At 34.2% G+C, this 17,764-nt stretch overlaps 3 protein-coding genes across 7 annotated transcripts; 1 reads left to right on the top strand and 2 right to left on the bottom strand.

Annotated features, from left to right (window-relative positions):
* The first annotated feature begins 1,346 nt into the window (after positions 1 to 1,346).
* Positions 1,347 to 6,399, top strand: LOC143343920 (trimeric intracellular cation channel type 1B.1). Its single transcript, XM_076769308.1, has 8 exons — positions 1,347 to 1,628; positions 3,472 to 3,628; positions 3,814 to 3,909; positions 3,985 to 4,073; positions 4,156 to 4,243; positions 4,320 to 4,440; positions 4,583 to 4,741; positions 4,865 to 6,399. Exons 1-7 carry the CDS (start codon positions 1,508 to 1,510, stop codon positions 4,736 to 4,738), a joined length of 828 nt encoding a protein of 275 aa, XP_076625423.1. The 5' UTR covers positions 1,347 to 1,507; the 3' UTR covers positions 4,739 to 4,741; positions 4,865 to 6,399.
* A 108-nt stretch (positions 6,400 to 6,507) lies between these two features.
* On the bottom strand, positions 6,508 to 11,987 carry LOC143343915 (uncharacterized). Of its 4 annotated transcripts, none has more exons than XM_076769300.1 (6): positions 11,972 to 11,987; positions 11,370 to 11,592; positions 9,236 to 9,693; positions 8,895 to 9,143; positions 7,623 to 8,642; positions 6,508 to 7,476 (listed from the first exon to the last, which is right to left on the bottom strand). In XM_076769300.1, the coding sequence occupies exons 2-6, from the start codon at positions 11,495 to 11,497 to the stop codon at positions 6,623 to 6,625; spliced, it is 2,709 nt and encodes a 902-aa protein (XP_076625415.1). In that variant the 5' UTR covers positions 11,498 to 11,592; positions 11,972 to 11,987; the 3' UTR covers positions 6,508 to 6,622. The 4 variants fall into 4 exon arrangements, with proteins under 4 accessions (XP_076625415.1, XP_076625414.1, XP_076625413.1 ...); XM_076769299.1 differs by lacking the exon at positions 11,972 to 11,987 and adding an exon at positions 11,679 to 11,954; XM_076769298.1 differs by lacking the exons at positions 11,370 to 11,592; positions 11,972 to 11,987 and adding an exon at positions 9,988 to 10,416.
* A 718-nt stretch (positions 11,988 to 12,705) lies between these two features.
* Positions 12,706 to 17,761, bottom strand: LOC143343918 (mitogen-activated protein kinase p38b). Of its 2 annotated transcripts, none has more exons than XM_076769306.1 (10): positions 17,326 to 17,761; positions 16,769 to 16,898; positions 16,482 to 16,540; positions 16,026 to 16,167; positions 15,786 to 15,948; positions 15,624 to 15,695; positions 14,620 to 14,699; positions 14,142 to 14,220; positions 13,561 to 13,734; positions 12,706 to 13,490 (listed from the first exon to the last, which is right to left on the bottom strand). In XM_076769306.1, exons 1-10 carry the CDS (start codon positions 17,427 to 17,429, stop codon positions 13,411 to 13,413), a joined length of 1,083 nt encoding a protein of 360 aa, XP_076625421.1. In that variant the 5' UTR covers positions 17,430 to 17,761; the 3' UTR covers positions 12,706 to 13,410. The 2 variants fall into 2 exon arrangements, with proteins under 2 accessions (XP_076625421.1, XP_076625420.1); XM_076769305.1 differs by lacking the exon at positions 14,620 to 14,699 and adding an exon at positions 15,098 to 15,177 and having other exon boundaries at positions 17,326 to 17,753.
* Positions 17,762 to 17,764: the final 3 nt, after the last annotated feature.

Genomic DNA, 17,764 nt, shown 5'->3' with positions numbered 1-17,764 from the left:
GCTGGGAGAGACTAACAGTAGCCAGTCGTAATCGTTATACGTTGTCAGAAATTCCAGGAGTGGTCAGCAGCGGTCAGCAGAGGCCAGTGGAGACCTGTTGACGAGAGGTCGGATATTAGTTGTTCAAGAGCGAGAAGGGAAGTGTGAGCCTTGCTCTCTCGACTCTCACGAGGCGGTCCGAAATTACTTCGGGCAGCTTCGGAATAATCGAGAAAAAAGGCATGCGTCAGTTTGCCTTTGTCGACTTTCCGAAACTCCACGAGCTCACGTACGCGTGATCTGATATGTGTGAGAGAGCACCTTCGGTGCCTTTCTGGCATCTCTGGATATAGGTTCTATACTTGGTCAGCGGTTATATCACAAACGTGGGTGATCGGTCGATTAGCTTCTACCGAAGATATTTAATTATTAATGATATAAATTCCATTGTTCCCAAAGAACAATACGAATAAAAACATTAGCCACTTTGCTTTGTCAGGCAAATGAAAATTTCCATTCGATGCGTTAAAGAATTTATTTCTAATTGTTATATTCCATTGCTAAGGACCAAGACAAGTTTTAACAGCGTTTTAAGCAGAAGAATGTTATATAAACATGCATATGTCGTTTAGAGCCTTATTCAAAAACTCTGACTAGGTAGAGGAATTACAATTAAATTTAATGTTCGTGAATTATTTTAAACATAATTAATTTTTATATATAATATTAAAAATAACATAATACACATTAACAATTATCAAATAGGTATGAATAAAACCGGGGTAAAAATAGTCTTAAAATGGGTATTCTAAAGCATACTCTATTCTACTATACATAGTCATTGAATCCATAGGCTCGTTGCATAACCTTATTTTTCAGTAATTGGAAAAATACGTATTTATTATTTGGTAATCAACTAGATTAGATTAGATATGAAACACGGCCACCTACCATTGTAACGCAAAAAATTATCGTCGAACGAATAAATTTTGGTCTTTCCAAAATTTGGCCTCAGAAATGACAGTAAATTATCGTATACTTCGGTAATTTCTTATATTAAGAGGAACCGTTATCCATTATAATCATTGTAACGTGTATATTGTATAACAAAAACCTTATTTTATATTGAAATAAAAAATCATTAGTTTTAACAATCTGAACTGTGTACGTGCATCCTGCAGAAACCGATGTGGTTTCGATACTAGATGGTGCTGCTCCTTCGTCGGTAAGGAAGAAGATAGCGATGTCACCGCGGTATATGATCATTTACTGACATCTGTAGAGAAGAGTTTTAAAGAGGTTGGAAAATTTGCTCGTTCGATGATAAGGTTTCTTTTTTTGTATTATAATGGTAGGTGGCTGGGTTCCATAACTAGCAGACGACCAAGTCTAGCAGACGGCGCATAGCTAGCGTCGTTCGCGGGCGCTCGAGACTGTGTTTTAAATCGAACATCGTCGAACGCCGAAAGACACGTTTCTCGTGAACAAAAGCCGCTGTGTTTCACAAATTGTGTAAAATCTAATCAAAATGGATCCTGAAGCATTCCTGGACATGGCCAATCAGGTCATTAAATTGAAAATGTTCCCGTACTTCGACATCGCGCACTGTGTTCTCTGTGCACTACACGTCAGAGAAGATTTAGGACCCGGTAAGCCCAAGCCCACCCGACCGATTCTAAATTTAATCCGCCCAGAGCTAGCTTATACCTTTTCTACAATTATGTTTCGCTCCTAAAAACCCCTGTCCTTATTTTCTCCACGCACAGCGGTGTTTCTTTTATGTTTTTAATCGTTTCAGTAATCGTTTTACCATCTCTTTGATTCGATATCATTTTTCCATTTTCGCTCAACCAGACAAAATATCGCGGTCTCCTCTCCCTCATTTTTAAGGAACGAGAATCGTTTAATTTTATCAGATTATCGATATATCGGTTGTATTTTCGTACGCCTCTAAGCTTTTAACTATTTTTACACCACACTATTTGCAAATCGAAGATTCGTTTAATTTTAGGCCTTATCGCGTATCGCGAACAGCAAACGTCTCCGAATACGTTAATTAAATACTGTTGACATCGAGGAAATTTCCTGAGGAATGACAATGTAATTTTGTTCCTTTCGCGACATTCGATGTCTGAGAGATACGCGAATATCGTACGATATCGAATGTTCGTTCTTATATCGTTTTTGGCACAATTATAATAATCTTATTTTGTGGCATTCACTGAAACAACCCAGCTAATCTATTTCAGTATACACCCTTGTAGATAGGCCAGATTTATTCAAAATTTGCTCCGTGGCTTCGACTATTATTTTTTACTGCCTATGAACATTTGACGATTCGTTTCTGAAATTCGTCGAAAAGAAAATTTATAATATAAACGATGTTTTCACGTTCAGTTACTAATTTTTCTCTTTCAATGACTTCCTTATGCAACGAAGCACGAAGGACAAATCATTCGACAATTAGAGTCGTTTCATTGACTTTCTGTAACATTTTATATTTTGTTATTAACAACTCGTATCGCTAAATACCGTATATGAAAACACTTTTAAGATCTATTGCTTGAAAATTTCTATATATTTTACTGTATACGTTAATGATTTTAACCTTTTTAATTGGTGCATTCGAGTATAATAGAGCGCGGGTAATAATATTATTTTAAAGGCTCGAGTTAAAAACAAGACACCAGGCATATAAACTTTTTGATCATTGTGGTTAATTTTATAGAATTTTCTGCCCTTATGTTTCAAAGTATAACTTGATAAATCGTAAAATTAATTCAGTATAGGAGCTTTTCCTACCACCGATTAAATCAGCAGCGGAAAGGTTATTTTTTAATACTCGTTGGGAAAACATGTTCATGTTTGTAATAAACTGGCGTCATGTTTGTCCGTATCTGTGAAATATAGTGTTACTTGTGAGGATTCTAACCGACCTACTTGAAACAGCACGACCCCTTGATATTTCATTGTATCATAAATGTTCATAAACTTTGCAGATAGTTTTTCTGTCAACTTTCTTTTTAATATCATCTTTATACAACCTCGTGTACATACGAATATTTGAATGTTTACACAAAATATGTGCCGTGGTCGAACAAGGAATATATTCCATTTATCGACAAAACGAAAAATTAACATTTATTCAATAAAAATTAATTTCCACCCTCCCCCCAAACGAAAAAGAATGTATTTATTTGTCGATTGCGTCAGATTAATTAACGTAAGTTGAAATGTATTATCATTTACACCAATTTCATTTTTTATTTCTTGTACATTTTGTTGTCTTTTCCATATATCATGAATAATTTATCTTCTACTTTTGTTCACCAATACTTTTTGTAATATTTAAATTTCTCATTCGCATATAGGAACCATATGTAGCAAGCAAAATTCAGAAATCATAACTTGCACCAATTTGTTAAAATACCTCTGATTCAAACTTCCAGAAAGTTGTCTAATTTTATATCATTTTACAATTTTATCGTATAGGTGCTCAAGCATTTTCTCGGAAACATCCCCTGTCATGTTGGCTTTCGACAATGTTGGTAGTATTTGCTAGCGGTATGCTATGCAATGGTCTTTTAGGGGAACCGATCCTTGCACCTCTGAAAAATACACCACAAGTGATAGTTGCAACCATCGTTTGGTCAGTATATGCTTAATTGCAGCAAGGATAATAGTATGTTACAATAATACTTGTAAACATTCTGTTTGAGTCATTTTAACATGTTTGTTAATACATTTTATACATTTGATCTATCCTTAAATCAAAAGCATCGAAACATAGATAAGTATTTGCCTTTAATTTAAATTAGTTTGTTAATTATACAGGTATGTGATATTTTATACACCATTTGATATTGGATACAAAGTAGCCAAGTTTCTACCGGTAAAACTTGTATGTGCTACTCTGAAAGAAATATATAGGTAAATATTTTTTATCCATTTTATCATTCCTATTATTAAAATTTATACTTCTTATTTTGGTTTAACTGTTCATAGGTGTAAAAAAGTGTACGATGGAGTAACTCATGCAGGGAAACTGTATCCAAATGCATATCTTATAATGATTTTAATTGGAACACTCAAGGGTTAGTTTTAGCATTGGAAAAATTAAAACTGAAGAAATATCTATGATAATCGTGAAATTAACGTAATTGTGTTCGTTTACAGGAAACGGTGCAGGCTTTACAAAATTGTTCGAGCGTCTTATACGAGGGGTATGGACTCCAACAGCTATGGAACTTATGCAACCCAGCTTGTAAGCGCAGTTCGATTTTTTTCCTTTTTTTTTTTTACGAAAAGCAGGTGTTTTACATAAAAATTTGTTTATCTAGCCCTACAAAAGCATCGATGGTTGCATCTATCATCTTCGTCCTGGATAAAAAGACTGATCTCATTTCAGCACCTCATGCATTGGTTTACTTTGGTATTGTTATCTTCTTCGTGTACTTCAAGGTACAGAAATGTTTTATTCAATTTCAAGTACTATTATTTCTCTTGTACTAATTGTTACCCTAAATTTTGTGTTTAACTTGTTTTAAATATCGACTGAAATGGATTATTTGCTTATATTAATTAAGCATCAACTTTGTTTCAGCTATCGTCCATTTTGCTAGGTATTCACGATCCGTTTGTACCTTTCGAAAATCTCTGTTGCGCATTATTCCTCGGAGGAATTTGGGATTCGTTAGCCAAATTGCTGGGCCGCGGCCAAGCTAAAGACGAGAAAGCAGATGCCAAGAAGAAGGACTAAAATGTTCGTATATTTTTTTACGTACACCTTTTAATAATACTACACGCGTATTACGTAAGTTTACCTGGGGAAAACGAGACAGAATACTTGGAAACATTTATTTCGTTTCTCTTGTCCTTTCGATAGGTACGCAAAGCCATCTAAGAAATTGATTTTAATTCTAGCAACGATTTGCTATTGGAAGCAATGAATGGATTCAATTTAAACTAGTCGTACGATACTCGCATGTTAAAGTGTGATCATCGACAAATCGTTAAATATCAGAAGTACAATAATTTATTACTATACATATTTTAATAACGACGAGCGATATGCGTATAGGGGAGTGTGATTTCAATCACTATAGGGGTGTTCCATCATTTGATTTGATACTCATATAAAGACTACTCGTACCAAGTTTTAACAAAATTAGATAACGAATAACGAAAATATTTGAATTTTAATCTACGCAATACGTAATATCAACTGGATTATAATGGATTGGACTGTAAACAAAGGAACAGCAGACGCGATCTATTTTATAGATCCATATTCGATACGGACTCGGGAGTCGTGTGAAAAACATAGGGTCCGAATGAAATATGGGTTAGGTCGTCGAGGGGTTAATCAACTGGGCGAATCAACAGTATTATAGCTGTTAACAATACCTTGGTGACGTAACTAAGGATGTAATTTAAGCACACGCTCGCCGCAAATAATCCAATTTTGTTTTTTAACGAACGTATCTTTAATGTCATTTTCAGTGACAACAATTAATTTATAAATGCGTTATTTTTCATAAATATTATATTTAACGCGAGTATGATACTAGATTTTCGTGTTAGGGGAAATATCTTTTACACACTACCGTCCATAAGTCTTGGAAAATGCAAATTAAGGTACAAGTCCAATTTTCTGAAGCGACCTTATTATCTTGCTTTATTACATTTATTCATTTTTAATTACAACTTTATTTAACATTTTATAAAACGCGTATAAAATCAAAATAAATATGCAACGTGTAAAAATTATACGTATAACGAATAAATAATTTATGACCATTATTTCATTTGATAATTGTTAATTCGTGTAATGTACGATGACTTATGGACGAGAGTGCAAGTACCTCTCCATGTTCTAGCGACCGAATTTAAAAGTTGTTGATACGACAGTTTATAGAGGGAAATGAAAATTCTCTTATAATATAAGTGCATGTTAGACCTTATTAAGGCCAGTTCAAAATATCCTAATACTGGCATACAGCTAGCAACGACAAATAATCGTCGAATTTATCGTGTGGTATCTACTACAAAGAGATGAATAAACATACTCAGGTTAACGAAGTTGAACGTCACATAATTTCGATACATATTTCAGTGATAAGATTCCGATAATAAAATACGTAAATCAAAATCGCCCGCGTAAGGTATTATTATAAAATATGTAAAAAAAAAAAAGGTAAACAACGAGGAGACGTAGACCTCTTTTATACTATTTTATTACAATTAGATGCCAATGATTGGTACTTACCACACGTACTTGCATGTATCAAGTGTTTGCCTTCGACTCAACAATGTGAACATAATTTACCACGAAAATTAAATTTGTTCAATTTTCATATAATGTTCCATTTGTCAGAACGTTGTACATTTTCAGGTAATAAAACGAAGTTTGTTCTTCTACGTTCTTGGTCTATTTTATCATCTCCTTAATTTATGTAACTGAAAATGAAAACCGGTATTGTTTAGCCCCTTCCTGTACTTTAACGAGTCTGACTCTTCATGAAGATTTTGGGCCCCGATTTCGTCCAGCTAAATGCCACGGTAAGGGGTTAAAAGTATTTTAATATAAAGTTATGTGCATATTCTCATTTTGTTAACACTTTATTGCATCGTCGATTTCCAATTATTTGCAATTCGCGAAAGTACATTTACGCGGCCTCACGCATAACGGGATTTTGGAATTATTGGGATTGCGAAACGACTCCATGTTCGTAACGTCCGTCCAATCCTGATCGCTATTATCCTTGCAGTTCTTATCGCATATGTAATTCTTATATGATCGCTGACGATCATCGCTTTCTAATTGATACTTGTACTTTTTCTCATAAGCGGATTCTGTGTTTAATCCTTTCAATTTCCGATAAACTGCAGAAGACAGGCAAGTTGATCGACCACACGTTTCTACATGCTTGTCGATGTATCTTTTTCCAAGATCAACATCGCTGACTGAGGTTAGCGTCTCTTTATCAAATCTCATGATCGTTTGGCTCTCGTTGCACTTTATCAATCGAACCAATATAGGATCTCGCTTCTGAGTACCGACGCTTACTCTCTCTCGTTCGTTCATTTCATATTTGTTCGTACATGCGGAATCCTCCAACGATCGCGAACCATATTGAACTCCGACATCGCAAACAGGTAATTGCGACGACGACCTACTGGTCCCAATATCTCGACTCTCTGAATGAACCGAAACCTCTTTGTTCACAGCTAAAAATTTATTTCCTTCTTTCAATAATCCCGTTTCGTCTGCGGAGAAACGTTGAACCTTATCCTCTATAATCCCGGTAGACTCGAACAATGGATCAAAATCACTTTTCTCGATCATTGTCGGTTTATGCACGACAGCACTAGGAGCCTCGGCTTCTGCAAATATCTGTTTCGACCCTAATGCCTTCGTTGCGAATTCTTTAATTTTCCCTACCATTTCGGTTACGTCGACCTTGCAATTTCTTTTCTCGTTGCATTTAGGTCTGTCTGAAATCAATACTTGTTACGTAAGTCTTTGAAACTTCCGCAAGGATTGAAAATCAGCGACGAGACTCTATAATTTTGATTTACCTATGCAGCTTTTAATTTCTAGTTATAACACTATGTATCTATTAAGAATTATATTAACTTACGATCAGTCTGAGCGTCCGACGTTTTCAATGATTTTGTATTCTGGGTGCTGGATTCGATCCTGGATGATAACATCTTGTAAAGTAATTGTTGCAACATGAATGCTACGGTAGGATCTTTAATAATTTCGCTTATGTTGCGTGGGCATGTGTCCAGTTTACACGGAGTCTCGAATTGTTGTGATTCCTTCGAATCTGCATGTTGAATGCAACATGTTATAGATTCATGGGACTTGGCTCGAGTCAAAGATAAACATTGCGCGTTAGTACCAACGTGTCGATCAAGACAATTAGTAGCAACGCTATGAATTTTATGGACAAACGGTGTAGTTTCAGTGTCCTTCGCTCTTTCGAAGGACGAAGAGCGGGCCAAATTTCCACGCGACACGCAAATTGTGCTCTGTATCCCTTTCGATGCTTTATCTATTATATTCACTGTTACTTCCTTTGATTCCATCGTACGGACCGGATCTTTAACGCAATGTTGACTCAAGGTTTGAAGGGAGATGCAACGTCTCGTTCTATCTGACACGCAAATTGTGCTTTGTGTCTCTCGTTCGACGCAATTCACGGTGTTGACACCTGCCTCCTTTGTCTTGTCCACGGGAGTAACAATTTTAGAAGAGAATTGCGTCCCTTTCGTAGATGATTTCGATTTCATACATTGGATTCCCTGTGTATTTTGACAGATGCTCTGAGTGGGGAACCTATTCTGTTTCTCAGTTCCTTTCGAGCTCGATAGAACGATTTCCAACCTAGTGCACGCCTCTATGGTGGCACCTTGAAATTTATTTGTTAACGCAGGATCGAATTGTACGATTTGCGACTGAACGGGTCCACGTACTAAAATTCCATCTTCAATCACTTTCTCGGCTTCTTTGTCGCATTGTACTTCAACATCAACGTCCTTCACCGACTTTACGGTTGATCTAATAGGTGCTTGTTTCAACAGGTCTCTCAGAATCTTAAAATCGCCGGAATCATCCGCGTACTTGTTCGAATAATCGGAACGTGATATCGTTTCTAGCAAATAGAATACTATTTAAATATCCATTCGACTTGACATTTTTTCAAAAACGTAAAAATGTATTAGACGTTCATTTACGTTCTTCCACAAGAAGACACGTGTTTACATCCCCACTCCTGTTGCAGTCCGCTGAAGATTGCATTGGTCGAAAACTGCGACGAAGATCGGTAATAACCAATCAGCGGATTGCAGCAAGAGTGGGGATGTGAACACGTTGTGCCTTTTTCTCGTGGAAGGGGTATACATACTTCTATCGCAGCCGGTGCATGCTGTATATCGTCCTTGAGAATAACCACTATAGTAATCGGAACAGGGAATAAAATTTCTTTGCGCCTGTACAGGTATCGCTGTGTTCCTTTCGGATTGTTTATATTTTGCGTCTTCCCAACCGCATAAAGGACACTGCAGAAATTGTGGTTCGTAATTTTTGTTAGATCCTCCTATTATATCGTCGGGTGTCGAATTAATCGATGTGTATGGAACGGTCACCGGATATCCTGCGAAAAAAGAAAAAATTAAATATTAAGAAAAATTAAAAGATTGTTTTTAATGCTGGCCATATTTACCAAATTTTCCATAAATTCTTTACCCGTTGCTTTCGACTCGGTGTCTCTCGTAGGCCTGTGATTCGAAAGTCTATCCTCTTCTGGGTCTTTGGAAATACTTCTCAACGTCCTTGCTTTTGGACAGGGTACGTATTTCGTTCCTGCTTCGTTAACTTTGTCCGGTATTGGATCACTTTTTCCATCGGAACGAGTTAATTTACTTCTCCTGACGATCTCGTCGCAAGTCGCAGCTGTGCACGGACGAATTCTTTGGGCTTTCGTTTTCTTTCTCAGCGAGTCTCGTACGCTGTCGCTGCTCAATGATTTCAATACAGACGCGTCCAGATGCTTGGCTTTCAAAATCATCTCGGAACTCGTTTTTTTCTCGTCGTCGATCACTTTTGCTAACATTTCGTTAACTATATTGTACCAGGGGAACGGTGATTTATATTGCCTCTGCGATTGCAATCCTTTGATCGTTCGGGTTTGCTCCCGCTTGTACCTACGACAATGAAAATCATTCGTTTTAATAATCTATTGACGTAAGAAATGTTTACATAGCGTATCCTAACATTTTAAAGAACTGAAATTAAAATTGCCCAAATTATTTAATTCTATCAATTACGGCAACTACGATCGTGCTCCTTAAAACATTTTATAACAAATTTAAATCATACGACTTTACTGACCAGTCGACGAAGCAACTATGTAACAAATTATACAAAATACGCCGCCATCGATAAAATTAAATCTAATTATAACCTATAATTGTTTTGTTTTTTTCGTCGTACATTACTTTTCTCTTATTATCTTGATTTGTTGCAAATAGTCGGTTGCGGTGAAGCCAAGTGTTCCGAACTCATCGAGAATTTTCTGCAACGCTTCGTTCTTTTCTCTGCAATTGTGATAATCCTTGTGGTAAGGATTCCATAAGCACGGATACTGCTTGTATACTTTCAAGAAATTGGTCACTAATCTTTCGTTCCATTTGGACGACATTTTCGAATGTTTTTCAACGTCGATATTGTTCTTTGCGAGAATAGCGGATATGATACTTTACACGTTTTAAATTTTATACGCATTTACGTCATAAAAGTTGATACTAATTGAAAAACACGAGTGAACTTGATCGCGCGATACATCGAACGAGTTTTTCGTTCATTTGTCAAATTAAGGGGTATTCTGATTTACTTAGGGTGTTCGGCCACTTCTGGGAAAAATTTTAATGGGGGATTTTAGAGGGCAAAATAAGACGAAAATCAAGAATAGCAATTTGTTGATTGGGGCAACTTGAGTCTCTCATGCTGAGTGAGAACCACTATCACAGGCGCAACTGTTAATAACTTTTTAACGAAGCCTCAATCAACAAATTGGTATTCTTAATTTTCGTCTTATTTTGCCCTCTAGAATCTCCAATTAAAATTTTTCCCAGGGGTGGCCGAACACCCTGCATACGATTCTACATGTACTAGTGAACTACAATAAATTAACGAAAATTGTATAAAATGTATATTGCATTTATTATTTGCGACCGAATTCGCAAGAGTGATCGGTTTTGATCATTATCACCGGTAAACCACAGCTACAAATCATTTCCTTGGGCTTGACTTTACAATCGCTACAGCTAGAGCTACAATACTCCATAGGGACACTGTGCGATACGCATTTCAATTTTATATTATTAAGACGTTCTTGCGCAATCAGATCCTGTATTCGTTTTTCTAACTTGATTGCAACTTCTAGAAACAAACAGCACTGCATTAACAGTAGTTTCCGCGACACGCAATTAGGGTTGGGATTACTTATCAAAATTTTTCTGTATTCAAATATTCGAGAACTTCGATAGGTCGAAATACCATTTAAAAAGTTTGTCCAATGGCCAAGTATAGACCAGTGCAATGAGGACTCTCTGATAATGATATTTGAAGTTTATACGAATTATTTGAATAATTATGTAATATTCGAATAATCTCAGCCCTACGCGCGTAACGCACCGTTAAATATTCACCGAAATTTATATTTCGTAACTGAAACGCAATACTCTTTCCAAACATGTCAAACTCATCGTGAGCCTTTCTTTTTTCTTTCTCCTCGACCGTCGGAACGATATCTTTCTATAAAATATTTTCCGATAAATATTAAATTGATTTTCCACGCCTTAACAATTTTATTATTTACCAAATCACTTGTAAGGGCTGTACTATTTTCCACGCATGTTTCACACGTCTTGCATTCGGTTTTGAAGAAGGAGACGTCGGTTTGCATTTCGCGTTCGGCGGTAATATGTTTCCTGGTAGTGTTTCCATTATTGCCTCTGGTTATTTGTTGCAAATGCAAAGGCGAATAATTTGTAATAACCGAATCTACGACTTTATCACTTTCTGGTCGAGTCCAATGTTTCCTAAATAAAGAAGAACACGATAATCAGTCTTTTTAATATTTGTATAAATTGCTTGGAATATACATATAAGAAGCTTTGTCTCTTACGGTTCGCAGCAGCAACAATTTTCATAGGGACAACTGCAATCTTTGCTCTGCGGTTTCGATAATTTCACTCCATTCAGATACGCATTGTTTTCGCTACTATAATAATTTTTGAAATTGTTGTTTTTATTTTTGCTTATCTGTAATTCCAAAACACCGATTAAATAAATAAAAATTTATGAAACTGCACGATTTACGTTTTACTCTTTAATCTTTCCACTTCGTTATCGTCGAATTTATCAATAATGGCGCGAAAAGATTAAAGCGAGACGCCTCGTATATTTTTTTTATTATACCTTCCAAGAATTGTTCGTGCAACCGTACGTTTCTATAAACGGAAAAAGTATTTCGTGCATTATTGGAAACCAACTTGCTTTAGGTTTATAAATTTTCTCGCAAGATATTGCTGCACTGATTTTCGATAACTCGTAACAATATTGTGCCTTAATGTAAGTAATCCGTTTGATACAATCGTAAACGGTTAAACCATAGATATTTATGCAATCCACGATTTGTTTATATGCTTTGTAGAGACAGAGTTTGTTCTTAAAATCGGGATGAAAAGGATTCCTTAAACATTCGTGCCGACTATAAAGAATTACTAATTCCAAAGTTTGATTTTCAGTCCATACAATTGGCATGATAAATTGCTCCAATTGTTTCGATATAATTAGGTTATTTAACCTTCTATTTACATAGATGCCATTACTTACATATTATTAAAATATCGTATTTATGACCCTTAAATTCATACTAGAATCTATTTCAAGAATTTCTTTTTTTTTTTTTAAAGAATGCAATGAACAAATTATATTTGGATCACTCATTATACTTACACAAGTTTTAAGATATTACTAGAATTTAGAAAAATATACATGGAAAAAAAGTGAAAGAATACATGAAGTATACACAAAGTCCTTTTAGTTATTAAATTTTCTCTTACAAGGATAATTTATGTATCCAATATATTTAAACAATTCTCGCTAAGAATAATGAAATTAATTATTTTAATTATAAGAAATTCACAATATACAAAGATCAAAAATTTTATTTAGCCAGTTTCGTTGTTAAAAGCATTAATCTAATACTATCATATAGATGAAATGATCTTAAATTATTTTGTGTATGAAATAATAGAATTATTTTTAATGATAAATTTGAACTAATATGTTTTCTTTTTGTTACAGACTAGAACCAGCATTGAATGAAATACAATTGAATGCTTTGAAGCTAGCTTTTTGATAATAAATATTTGTCATTGAACTGTTATTTTTTCGCATCAGAAAATTTTATTTTACAAAAAATATCACTTTCAATTGCAAATGACATTTCAATTATTCAATCCTACTTTTAATATATTCGTTAAATACATTATTAATTTACCGTAATATGATTGCAACTTCAAAGCATTTAAATACATGGATACATAATGAAACGTTCATGTATAACTATAAATATGAATAATTGTTGCTCGTTTGGTAAATTTACATTTTAAAATAATTTACGTGTAATATGAAGAATATTAACTCTTCTCGTATCATACGTCATTAACAAAAATATACATTTTGTCTTTAGTATGCATAAATTTTGTATGATTAACTTTGTTACTTACGTAACATTATATACAATGACATTTTTGTATATAACAATTTTATATACTTTCTTTTAAAATTCTTCCTTGTTAATGTTATCTTACTGCGCTTATATCTATATTATTTGAGCTACTGACATGAATTTACGAAGCAGATTCGATTGTTGAAGACGACGAAGGTAACTGTTGAGGTACAAAGTTTATTACTTCGTGATAAACAAGTTCTGAAAATAACATCTGTATAAAAATTAATTTCCCCCGACAGGTAGTTAAAAATCAACCTGTTGCCTGTACCTTTCCATTTTTCGACAGGTAAATCCATATCTTCGAAACTCTGATCGTATGGTAACGATACTGGTTCGTCCGTTGGATCTGCATACTGTCCGAGATACGGATGAGCTAAAGCTTGCTCAGCTGTAATTCGTTTCTCTGCATCTAACTCCAACATTAATTCAAGTAAATCTATGGCTAAAAAGCAATAGAGAGTATATCAATCTTCTTTATTTTTATTAAATTCAAATGAATGTACCGAGTAGGACTGGGACTTCTTATTGAATTATTATTTTGTACAAAATTTACTAGTTTTATGAAGAAAAAACTAATGAATTGAACATGTGCAATTATTAATGTTAATAATTAATTACACTATATCTTGACTAACACTGGTTTATATACATGCGGATTATTTAACATCTTCTGATTGTAATATCATCTATATCCTCATTATTTATGTAGCTTAAATTTATAAATATTTTCTTATTTGAATAATAATATTCAAATACTCGAATTTGCGACTTTCGCTTGTCGTTATTAAAATACCTATAAAGAATTTGGATAGTCCCAGTCCTAGTACTGAATATATAATGCAAGTGTACCTAAAGGATTGGCCCCACGAAAAACATCTTTGAAATTCTTTTTCTTTAAAGGAGGTAAACTTTGTATATAATTTCTTGCCTAAAACAACATTTAAGATTGTTATCTAACCAACTTGTATTATTTTACGTTTATATAATTATGTATATATGTACAAATTATATATAATATTTTTCTAGAACAAATAAAAGTATAAATTGTTTACGAAGTTATTAATTGCCTCACACTCAGCATATTTTTAATGTATTTCGCTCACAACAAATATTCCTTATTGTTTTATTCGTACAATGCAATATAAACTCAAAGCAAAATCGTATTATCAGGCATAAGATTATTTTATTCGATTTCTCGGATTGCAAAATCGGTGAGCCAGTAAGTTACATAAAAATAACTTAAGACTGTGTAAAAAATAAAAAAGAAATTCTATCATTATCGAACAGGGATTTGTAAAAAAAAAATATTTATTTAAAAAAAAATTACCTCTTGGCTGGTAATTTTGCTTAAAGTTTCTTCTGTGGGTGTACCACAGAGTACTAAGACTCGTGTTAGATGATCAATGTCTGCTTAAAGTTAAGGTACGTTTAAAGCATAATTCATTATATGTCGATAGAAAAAATTTTAATTGTTACAAAATTGTATTAGAACTGCACCTATTTAAAGCATTTTTTGTTGTCATTCCAAACATTAATAACAAATAAACGAAATATTTGTAGAGAAGTTAATACGTACTCACCAAGCGAATTCGCGAACTTTAGATATGCTAATTGCTTATTTTAGTTAACATTTAAGGTAAGCTTATTAATCGAGGAAACGAGTAAGGACTTGTGTACGCTGTTGCCATAAAAAAACGTCTAACATGCGAGGCATTTAAGATGCAACACATTACAAATAACTAGCATGCACCGGTCGACTGTTTATATAAACGAATCGTTATTTAATGATTATGGAAATTACTTACCGATTCCGATGATATTTTTTGCATAAATTCGTCTCGTGGAGTACCCAATATCTCCATTATTAAGTTCAGTTGATGTATATCTGCTCTTGCTAAGGTTCCACCACACCTTTCTCTACTTTCACTAAATACTTTAATTATTACACAATGAAACGGTTAATACGACTTTGTGCAACGAAGCGTATTAAAAATAATATATTGTGCTCGTATATTCGTTTAACAAGTATATTTTTCTTGTTATCAGATCGAAGCGACGCGTGTCACAAGACGAACAAAATAAACAGTATTGATATATTAGCGCAGAAGGATGTTAAAGCAACAAAGAAGCCATATGTAGAGCCTTAGCAAAAAGCACATCTTTCAATTCTGAGACAGTTAAAAATTCGTAATTTTTCATATACAATCATGAAATAAAGTCCGTACACGTGTTAGTACGATACATAAGTAAACAGTAAAATGCAAACAATGATTACAGTTGTTAGTTATTGATATTCAATGAGCTCGGAAAGCGTAATTATAAAAAGGATACGATCTATTCCAGGAAATAATGTTCGCCCTGTTAATAACTCAGCCATTATACATCCAACTGACCAAATATCGACTAAAAAGTATGAAAAGTACGTTTTAATGTGTTAGAAGTAAGATAAGAAAGTTTTCATAAAGGTGAAAAATAAAAATACACGATAAACACCTGTTTGATTATAGTGCATCCAATTAAGCATAATTTCTGGAGCTCTATACCACCTTGTGGCAACATATCCGGTCATTTCATTTTCCGTAGGTCTGGCCAATCCGAAATCTAAAATCTTCAGCTCACAATCCTCGTTTACAGCTATGTTGGAAGGTTTCAAATCCTGAATATCATAAGTAATCCTTAATATTTCAAGCATTTCAAGTTTCTATAATCATACTATAATATGTAATACTTTACCCTATGTATTATACCCGCAGAATGAATGTATTTGAGACCACGAAGAATTTGATAAATAAGAAACTGTACATGATCGTCCGAAAGTTTTTGAGTCCTTACGATATTATTGAGGTCCGCGCCCATTAGATGTGTAACTAAATATCTATTAAAAGAACATAATGTTACTAAACCATGATGAACAAAATTTTAAACTTTCTTGTACATCAAACAGCAATGAAGAAAACAATTACATCACAGAGTATATATACAGCCACCCCTGAGAAAAATTTTAATGGGGGATTCTAGAGGCCAAAATAATACAAATATCAAGAATACCAATTTGTTGATGGAGGCTTTATTACAAAGTTACTAACATTTAAAGTTCCAGATTCTTCTTGATTTTCGTCTTATTTTGGCCTCTAGAATCTTCCACTAAAATTTTTCCCAGGGGTGGCTGAACAATATGGAAATACTTACACTTGCTGAAAATCTTCCAAAGAGGAAGACGGATGAAATACATCTAGGAGGCCAATTACCTGAAATAAATATCAATTGTACATATAAAGGCAATTGTAGATAATTTTAACAATTGAATAATTAGTTTTAAAGCCTGGGACTTTAGAAATTAAAAATAAAATTTGGTGCAGAATGTCATAGTTCTTAATTTTAGATGCCAAGACAAATACTTCTAATTTCTACAGTGCCAACTTTAAGAATGTTTACACAAACATGCATACATTATGTACGCAACCAGCTTCACTTACATTTTCATGATTCATGTGTTTCAACATTCGAAGTTCTCTGTATGTGCGTTTCGCGTGTACGGCTGACTGGAATGGTCTGGCTAATTTTTTTATTGCTACTTTGTGACCAGTAGTCGTGTCAACTGCTGAACTAAAACAATGTATGCACACTCTTTTATAAAAATTAATGAAACCGAATCGTACAATTTAACTGTTTCTTCTTTTAAATGCTCTAATTTTAGTTCGTCTCGCGACATCGAAACGAGATCACTTTATGCATTTACACAGATCTTTGTAATCGCAACTTGTACAATGTAATAACCATACGAATGTTTAAATCAGGTTAGAAATTTTCGTACATCTTCGAGCGGTAAAAAGAATAAGCAATAGAAACGCCAGAAATGTCAAGGTTATGATTAGTTCATGGTCATAACACAATATTAGGTTACTTGTGAACTGTGAAGCGGGATTGTTTAAACTTTCCAGACAATTCACGAAATTTGTAGCGATCTTAATAATCCTCGGCAACTGACCGATCGTTGATAAATAATTATAACACAATAATTGCTCCTTCTTACCACACTTGACCGTAAGCTCCTGATCCCACTGGAGTGAGCATCTGATATCGTTCCGGAACCTCCCATTCGGTCCTATTTATTTCGATTTTGTGAAATTGCGGCATAATACGTGCGAGCTCTTTCGCTCCGACCAGTCTCTAGAATCCACAATATCACTGTAAAACTAACAAACAACTCTGAACTAACGTTTGAGATCGCAATTTAGAGACACTTCGAACATTTCCAAATTAGCCTACTATTAAAAACCACTACATTCATTGTGTGTAGGTACCCTGCAGTCGATATCGAATGGATAGTCGCCAGCGAGTAATCGATATCGTGCAATCGATTTGCTTTTTCCTTCACCAATGTATCATTTTATTTTAAAATCAAACATCTATGATAAAAATGATTATCAAATATATGTATTTTCTTTTTAACGTGCCTTATCATGTTCTTT

This window comes from Colletes latitarsis, chromosome 7, assembly GCF_051014445.1.
Source record: "Colletes latitarsis isolate SP2378_abdomen chromosome 7, iyColLati1, whole genome shotgun sequence".
Taxonomy (NCBI): Eukaryota; Metazoa; Arthropoda; class Insecta; order Hymenoptera; family Colletidae; genus Colletes; species Colletes latitarsis.
This window is presented reverse-complemented; position numbering and strand designations above follow the sequence as displayed.

Bases quoted from the DNA above. Each gene is read 5' to 3' on its own strand.
- LOC143343915 (XM_076769298.1), bottom strand. From the start codon at position 10,190: ATGTCGTCCAAATGGAACGAAAGATTAGTGACCAATTTCTTGAAAGTA. The intron at 9,144-9,235 runs GTAAAGAATTTA...CTTTTTTCGCAG, and splicing joins CACCGAGTCGAAAGCAACGG to GATATCCGGTGACCGTTCCA. The intron at 8,643-8,894 runs GTATGTATACCC...TCTATTTGCTAG, and splicing joins ATGCACCGGCTGCGATAGAA to AAACGATATCACGTTCCGAT.
- LOC143343918 (XM_076769306.1), bottom strand. From the start codon at position 17,429: ATGCCGCAATTTCACAAAATCGAAATAAATAGGACCGAATGGGAGGTT. The intron at 16,899-17,325 runs GTAAGAAGGAGC...ACATTGTTTTAG, and splicing joins GGAGCTTACGGTCAAGTGTG to TTCAGCAGTTGACACGACTA. The intron at 16,541-16,768 runs GTAAGTGAAGCT...TATTTATTTCAG, and splicing joins AACACATGAATCATGAAAAT to GTAATTGGCCTCCTAGATGT.
- LOC143343920 (XM_076769308.1), top strand. From the start codon at position 1,508: ATGGATCCTGAAGCATTCCTGGACATGGCCAATCAGGTCATTAAATTG. The intron at 3,629-3,813 runs GTCAGTATATGC...TTAATTATACAG, and splicing joins ATAGTTGCAACCATCGTTTG to GTATGTGATATTTTATACAC. The intron at 3,910-3,984 runs GTAAATATTTTT...AACTGTTCATAG, and splicing joins ACTCTGAAAGAAATATATAG to GTGTAAAAAAGTGTACGATG.